General features: G+C 36.1%; 1 protein-coding gene across 1 annotated transcript in view; it reads left to right on the top strand.

The window, feature by feature from the left end:
* The window catches only part of LOC132554871 (leucine-rich repeat-containing protein 71-like), a 35,380-nt gene extending 29,658 nt beyond the window's left edge, over positions 1–5,722 (top strand). Inside the window, exons 13-16 of the mRNA XM_060219196.1 lie at positions 4,238–4,326; positions 4,802–4,910; positions 5,162–5,277; positions 5,411–5,722. Coding sequence (XP_060075179.1) covers positions 4,238–4,326; positions 4,802–4,910; positions 5,162–5,277; positions 5,411–5,527 — 431 coding nt within the window. The 3' untranslated portion in view covers positions 5,528–5,722. The remainder of the gene's footprint in view (positions 1–4,237; positions 4,327–4,801; positions 4,911–5,161; positions 5,278–5,410) is intronic.
* Positions 5,723–8,455: the final 2,733 nt, after the last annotated feature.

Below are 8,455 nucleotides of genomic sequence, written 5' to 3'. Positions count from 1 at the left end.
CTCAGGCGTATAATACAAAAGCATACAAATATTTTTAATCTTCAGGGTTTTTTCTCTCTCTTTTTTGGTGAACCTTTTTTGGTTAGCAGGGTTTTATTTCAACTGTTCATGAGCTTGCAGGCATTGATATACAATATATTTATGGATTAGAATGTTAGTGGTATCTATGGTGATAAGCTGGTGTAAGCTATGTCTACAGGTTAGCAGTGTTTGACTATTGTTAGCTGTGTCTACAGGTTAGCTGTGTTTGACTATTGTTAGCTGTGTCTACTGGTTAGCAGTGTTTGACTGTTGTTAGCTGTGTCTATGAGTTAGCAGTGTTTGACTGTTGTTAGCTGTGTCTACAGGTTAGCAGTGTTTGACTATTGTTAGCTATGTCTGTGAGTTAGCTGTGTTTGACTGTTGTTAGCTGTGTCTATGAGTTAGCAGTGTTTGACTGTTGTTAGCTGTGTCTACAGGTTAGCAGTGTTTGACTGTTGTTAGCTGTGTCTACAGGTTAGCAGTGTTTGACTATTGTTAGCTGTGTCTATGAGTTAGCAGTGTTTGACTGTTGTTAGCTGTGTCTGTGAGTTAGCAGTGTTTGACTGTTGTTAGCTGTGTCTACAGGTTAGCAGTGTTTGACTATTGTTAGCTGTGTCTGTGAGTTAGCTGTGTTTGACTGTTGTTAGCTGTGTCTATGAGTTAGCAGTGTTTGACTATTGTTAGCTATGTCTACAGGTTAGCAGTGTTTGACTATTGTTAGCTATGTCTACTGGTCAGCAGTGTTTGACTGTTGTTAGCTATGTCTATGAGTTAGCAGTGTTTGACTGTTGTTAGCTGTGTCTACTGGTTAGCAGTGTTTGAATGTTAGCTGTGTCTACTGGTTAGCAGTGTTTGACTGTTGTTAGCTGTGTCTACTGGTTAACAGTGTTTGACTGTTAGCTGTGTCTACTGGTTAGCAGTGTTTGACTGTTGTTAGCTGTGTCTACTGGTTAACAGTGTTTGACTGTTGTTAGCTGTGTCTACTGGTTAGCAGTGTTTGACTGTTGTTAGCTGTGTCTATGAGTTAACAGTGTTTGACTATTGTTAGCTGTGTCTATGGGTTAGCAGTGTGTGACTGTTGTTAGCTGTGTCTATGAGTTAGCAGTGTTTGACTGTTGTTAGCTGTGTTTATGGGTTAGCTGTGTTTGACTGTTGTTAGCTGTGTCTACTGGTTAGCAGTGTTTGACTGTTGTTAGCTGTGTCTACTGGTTAGCAGTGTTTGACTGTTGTTAGCTGTGTCTATGAGTTAGCAGTGTTTGAATGTTAGCTGTGTCTATGAGTTAGCAGTGTTTGACTGTTGTTAGCTGTGTCTGTGAGTTAGCAGTGTTTGACTGTTGTTAGCTGTGTCTACAGGTTAGCAGTGTTTGACTGTTGTTAGCTGTGTCTATGAGTTAGCAGTGTTTGACTGTTGTTAGCTGTGTCTATGAGTTAGCAGTGTTTGACTGTTGTTAGCTGTGTCTACAGGTTAGCAGTGTTTGACTGTTGTTAGCTGTGTCTACAGGTTAGCAGTGTTTGACTATTGTTAGCTGTGTCTACTGGTTAGCAGTGTTTGACTATTGTTAGCTGTGTCTATGAGTAAGCAGTGTTTCACTGTTGTTAGCTGTGTCTACTGGTTAGCAGTGTTTGACTGTTGTTAGCTGTGTCTGTGAGTTAGCAGTGTTTGACTGTTGTTAGCTGTGTCTATGAGTTAGCAGTGTTTGACTGTTGTTAGCTGTGTCTACAGGTTAGCAGTGTTTGACTGTTGTTAGCTGTGTCTATGAGTTAGCAGTGTTTGACTGTTGTTAGCTGTGTCTATGAGTTAGCAGTGTTTGACTATTGTTAGCTGTGTCTATGAGTTAGCAGTGTTTGACTATTGTTAGCTGTGTCTACTGGTTAGCAGTGTTTGACTGTTGTTAGCTGTGTCTATGAGTTAGCAGTGTTTGACTATTGTTAGCTGTGTCTACTGGTTAGCAGTGTTTGACTGTTGTTAGCTGTTTTTATTGGGTTAGCAGTGTTTGACTGTTGTTAGCTGTCTGTATGTTGTTAGCTGTGTCTATGAGTTAGCAGTGTTTGACTGTTGTTAGCTGTTTTTATTGGGTTAGCAGTGTTTGACTGTTGTTAGCTGTGTCTATGAGTTAGCAGTGTTTGACTGTTGTTAGCTGTGTCTACAGGTTAGCAGTGTTTGACTGTTGTTAGCTGTGTCTATGAGTTAGCAGTGTTTGACTGTTGTTAGCTGTGTCTATGAGTTAGCAGTGTTTGACTGTTGTTAGCTGTGTCTACTGGTTAGCAGTGTTTGACTGTTGTTAGCTGTGTCTATGAGTTAGCAGTGTTTGACTATTGTTAGCTGTGTCTACTGGTTAGCAGTGTTTGACTATTGTTAGCTGTGTCTACTGGTTAGCAGTGTTTGACTGTTGTTAGCTGTTTTTATTGGGTTAGCAGTGTTTGACTGTTGTTAGCTGTGTCTATGAGTTAGCAGTGTTTGACTGTTGTTAGCTGTCTGTATGAGTTAGCAGTGTTTGACTGTTGTTAGCTGTCTGTATGAGTTAGCAGTGTTTGACTGTTGTTAGCTGTGTCAATGAGTTAGCAGTGTTTGACTTATGGGAGCTGTGTCTATGCAGTATTCGACTGATATTTGGATTTTTTGTAAAATAGCAAATACTTATATATATTTCTCTCCTTTGGCCAATAGCAGAGGCCACCAATAAAGGTAATAAGTGTTGTCGCCACAAACACAGTGTTGTTGCTAATTTTGATTTGCGATTTCCCTTTAATTATATCATTATTATTTTTATTTGAATGTTTGCCTAAGATTTACACCAAAAGTTTGCTTCTCGATGTTTCAACAGACTTTAAGCTGGTGTTGGAACAACACACCCCTATACTTTTACTATATACACGTCCTATAAACGGATAGAACGTATTGTTAACGCCCTCAAAAAAAGAAAGGAGACAAATTAATGAAATCAAATAACAAAAGAAAATGCAATGGGTGTTTCTTCATTGAAACTAATGTGGTGAATGGATTACACAATAATAATAGGTGTTTAGGTAATAGTGCATGCTTCTTCAAGTCAAATTAGTTTGTCGACTCTCGAGATGGAGTGGGGGGGGGTGCCTGAATATCCCAAATTTCCCCCCATAGTTATCGCCCCATTCGTCGTTATAATCTTTGTTGTGAGTAACGTGTGTAGTGTCCGACAGATTTGTATCGGAGAATCAGAACCACGTGTTACACAGTAAGACTTTATTGTCAATGTTTTGTATTACAGGGAAACATGTCTATAAAGCACAGTATTTCAGATATCTGTTATTTCACACAACATAATCCCTCCTACTGATAGACAGTCACCAACTTCTTAAATGCTTTACTTTTTATATAATATAAACCATTTTCTATGTATTTTAAACAAGAATAGGCTATATTTTGACCTTCAGTACACCAAACCTAAAAGTTTTAACAATATAGAGAAATTTCTCAGACCATTTTTTAAGAAAATGAATTAAAACATTTTTTTAAAAAATTAACTCCTTTCTAAAACCTTTTAACTGGTAACAAAAAATAAATTGCAATTTAACCTGACCTCGCCTTCAAAATCAAATTTCAAGATTCCCATGCTACTCTTCAAATCAGATTTGGTTACGAAATATTTTCTTAATCTTGTTGATTCTAAATGCTGCAAAAATGATATTTAAAAGTCATAATGTCGACAGTAGTGTACTGGGTTAGCTTTAGCCTGGGACAACGTCTTCATGTTGTCTGCTTACTCAGCCAGAATTGCATGTTGCATGATCTTAGTTAGCTGGTTGTGATACACCAACTCTTCCTATTAATGGATGATCTTTTCCTGGTGTTGGCTTCTTTTTATTTCATTTCTTCAAAACAAAAGTTCTCGTGATTTAATTGATTATGAAGTTTTACATTCTGTAATTTGAACAAAGAGGTACATGTCTTATGTTAATGAACCAGACGTGAAATAATATACTTTAATTTCATCTCTTTTTTTAACGAGTTTTGGTAGAGAGAAAAGATCTCATTAAAGTAAATAAGTGTGTTTTACCGAAAAAAAATGTTTTTATTAAGGTCTCTGATTTCATGCAATTTTCAGTTACGGTTTTCTTTAAATTTTCACATGATTTGAAAAGTTTGTATATTCTTAAATTTTTTCCCTGATTGCTGAACTCTACCATGGTGATGTCTGACCATTACATCACTGACAATATATATTCTTTCTTTTAGCATCTATAGCAGCAGATACAAAAACAGCAGGCAAAGGAAAAGGCAAGGGTAAGGACAAAGGCAAGGGCCCTGCGGTACAGGAAGTAGAGGTAAGTATAAGGTAAGGTGGTTAGTGAAAACAAGGTAAAAAGAAGGATGTGCGATTCATGTATTGACTTAAATTAAAAAAAGAGGGGGGGAGCAGGGGGGGGTCTTTGGCAATGGGCGAAGTGTGGGGTATTTAAGAGCGTTGTAAGGTTGGTTTGACTATCAAATTTCTGTCATCAAGGGTAACAGTGTTTAGAGAAAAAAGGCGGAGTTAATTGGTAATGGTTTAACATTAGGGATGGTATGTTATGGTACTTGTACCTAGTTCTGGAACAAATGGTTGATAACGTCACTAGTTATAATCAGATGTACACTTTGTTAGGTCGCTTTCGGAAATCAGTAGAATTTTTCTCTGTTGATTTAACATGTAAGTGACTGTAACTAAGGGAGTTTAAAAACTGCCTGATGGTCTTTTGATAGAATCTAGTTATCAGACGTTATGTTTTTCCATTAAAATGAAGATTTGTATTCTGTCAGGACGCTGGAGCTTCCGACTTTGTTAATCCTCTGACGGACGCCGCTGATTTTATAGATGGCCAGCTCCTAGTAGCAGGGAACAGAGTTCTCATCAACCTCAACTTGTCCAGTAAGATTTCATTTCCTTCAGTAGTTTCATTATCGTGGTATGAATTTATTGACAAATAAAACGATATTAACATATCTACATTAAAGTAGAGACGTATATATATCACTTATATACGTCTCTGATTAAAGGGGAAGGCATCAATGATTTGAGTTGAAATATAAAAACTAATGATAATAAGGTATATATATTTTATGGGGGTTACTATATGAGTAAGGGTACCAACAATTCTCGGTTTCTGTTTTCTCTGACAGGGAACTGTATAGGAGAACGTGGACTGGCTGCTTTATTAAAAGCAATGCAGTATCAGACAACACTAACACACGATAGTAAGAGCAGTGGGACCGGATTGATGAGGATCGGAGTTCATGTAAGTACAGCTGTACTGACTGTAATAATTAAAAGTTACAACAGTTAAAATAGCATTACCACTTTTGTATGAAAATATTACTTATCACCGAAAATGTTTAATAGAATGTATTATTTGGATGTTTTGTCAACAGAAAAACAAAGCGTCACCAGACAGCGAGGTGCTGGCTAAGCTAACAGAATTCATGATGCCGAAGGACCCGTTTTATAAACCGCCACCACAGACACCAGACGGAGACTCCAACTCCTAACTTAGTATTGGCTGGTAGTGATATCCGTCCACACGTGAACTATCTACTCATTTCTCATCCTGCTATAAAATGTAAAACTTTGAACTCATTTCGTGCATTTGTCCAAAAATGAAGAAATTTAAATTTATTTTGATAAAAAAAGCAGAAGAAAAAAATAATGAAGGGAAGTCTACAAATATCTAAGTATGCATTTCTGTTGGGATATTTTACTGTTTATAATTGTATTGATAAACAGAAAAAAATGTAGATTTCTCAGGTAGCTTTTGTTACGAAAATACAGAAAAAGTGAGCGATTACTGGGTTATAAGATATGAAAATACTGATTTTTGTTTTAAACAAAATTATGTGTTAAAAAAAATTGTATTTACAGAAGGTCTATAGAAATTTAGTTCAAATTCTATATGTATTAATAACATTCCATATTCCTGAAAATGTTTTTAGATGTTCTTTATTTTTCCGTTGATTTTCATAAGTAACTAGATGTATTTTTTTTTTGCGGGGATTGGGGTGGGGGGGATAAAACCTTATCCCGCAAGTTGTTAAATTTTACCAGTAATTGGAAGGTAATACAGATATGAAGACTAGGATCGGAGGTGATCATCCACAATATTGATCTATTGATAATTAGGAATGTAAACCGCTACTCTGTGATATATATTTGTATGATAAAGAGTGAGGGAGACGTGTGTGAATGAGAGGACGAATGGTGTTAACAACGCACGTCAATAGTGAGTTCTACTCTACATCTATGTTGTATTTAAATGTCACTGACCTACGTCAGTTTGTCTGGAGGGGTTCCTCCAGCTGTTTTAATGATCGATCAATCCCGGAGGAACAGTACAGACCAAAACTAACACTAATACACTATTATTTTTGAACAAGTGGCATTGTTTTATGTGAACAAAAAACTTAATAAACATAGGTTATAACAGTAGCATGTATTTGTCGTATTTTATTTCAGAAATGAGCACATCTTTACCCTATACTGCTATCAATAGGGTTGGAGCCCTCAGCATCTTTTGTTTGAGGAAAATTCGTGAACAATATGAAACAATTTATTGTAGTTTTGACTGAATTCTTTAGAAGACAATGCAGCTTTGGAAACACACATGTGGTACATATTACATAGCTACACTTCTGTTTCATTGCTATGTATATCCAAGGTTGAGCCACGAGACCTTTTGCACGAGCACTTGAAGAAATGAAACAATATACCATACACATGCACATTATAAATAAATCTCTAACTCCATGATTTTCGTACAAGAAGTCGTCAACTGACTGATAAACTCGTAAAAAGGGTTTCAAAAGACAAGATTGATGACAGTTATTGGGAAGTTTTAATGTCACCATAGTGATAAATATTTCTTTTTTTATATCGTTGGCTAAGTGGTGAACTTTGGGAGACAATTTCGCAAAAACCAAAGTGGAGCGAAATGTTTAAATATGAAAAGATATATTTCGTACAAGTGACGTTCATACAGCGTAGAATTCGAGGCTTCAGCTTTGTTAAAACCCTTCAAGGTTCATAAAGGGTAGAATTCTTGCCTTCAGTTTTGTTAAAACCCTTCAAAGTTCATAAAGGGTAGAATTCTTGCCTTCAGTTTTGTTAAAACCCTTCAAAGTTCATAAAGGGTAGAATTCTTGCCTTCAATTTTGTTAAACCCTTCAAAGTTCATAAAGGGTAGAATTGTTCATAAAGGGTAGAATTCTTGCCTTCAGTTTTGTTAAAACCCTTCAAAGTTCATAAAGGGTAGAATTCTTGCCTTCAGTTTTGTTAAAACCCTTCAAAGTTCATAAAGGGTAGAATTCTTGCCTTCAGTTTTGTTAAAACCCTTCAAAGTTCATAAAGGGTAGAATTCTTGCCTTCAGTTTTGTTAAAACCCTTCAAGGTTCATAAAGGGTAAAATTCTTACCTTCAATTTTAAAATTCTTACCTTCAATTTTGTTAAAACCCTTCAAAGTTCATAAAGGGTAAAATTCTTACCTTCAATTTTGTTAAAACCCTTCAAAGTTCATAAAGGGTAGAATTCTTGCCTTCAGTTTTGTTAAAACCCTTCAAGGTTCATAAAGGAGAGACTTCTAGACTTCAATTTTGTTAAAACCCTTCAAAGTTCATAAAGGATAGAATTCTTGCCTTCAGTTTTGTTAAAACCCTTCAAAGTTCATAAAGGGTAGAATTCTTGCCTTCAGTTTTGTTAAAACCCTTCAAGGTTCATAAAGGGTAGAATTCGAGGCTTCAGTTTTGTTTAAACCCTTCAAAGTTCATAAAGGGTAGAATTCTTGCCTTCAGTTTTGTTAAAATCCTTCAAGGTTCATAAAGGGTAGAATTCGAGACTTCAGTTTTGTTAAAACCCTTCAAGGTTCATAAAGGGTAGAATTCGAGACTTCAGTTTTGTTAAAACTCTTCAGGTTTGTAATCGTCAAGGTTTGTAATCGCCGGCTATACGTTTAACATGACGTTGGTTTATCATTATATACGACAAATGAAAACTTATCTTTTTCCAACTGTTAATTTAACAATAGCGTCTCCATGACGAAACGTATTAGAACGTTATGGTCATATAGACAACTTCCACACCATGTTACCAGCCAAAGGGTAACAATATGATAATAACTGAACACTTCCTAATGTCTTTACCCTTGTGGAAAGTCCGAAAACATATATATATATATATATATGTGTGTGTGTGTGTGTGTGTGTGTGTGTGTGTGTATACATAGTTGTCTTTGCACGAATAATGCAGAAAAGTTGAATTCCGGATGTTTTCTCTACTTGACCTTATCAACAAAATTGATGTTTACATTTTGGTCAACGTCAAGTCTGACCTTTTCAACCAAATTGGAAACTGCTGTTTTGCTATTCCATCAATAGCCAGGCTGTTCCGTCCACTGGATGGCGATTATTACTTTTGATGTAGCGTAAAT

The sequence above is a fragment of the Ylistrum balloti genome, unplaced genomic scaffold (genome assembly GCF_031769215.1).
Source record: "Ylistrum balloti isolate Yb309-2 unplaced genomic scaffold, AGI_CSIRO_Ybal_v1 Utg370448, whole genome shotgun sequence".
NCBI classification, from domain to species: domain Eukaryota; kingdom Metazoa; phylum Mollusca; class Bivalvia; order Pectinida; family Pectinidae; genus Ylistrum; species Ylistrum balloti.
This window is presented reverse-complemented; position numbering and strand designations above follow the sequence as displayed.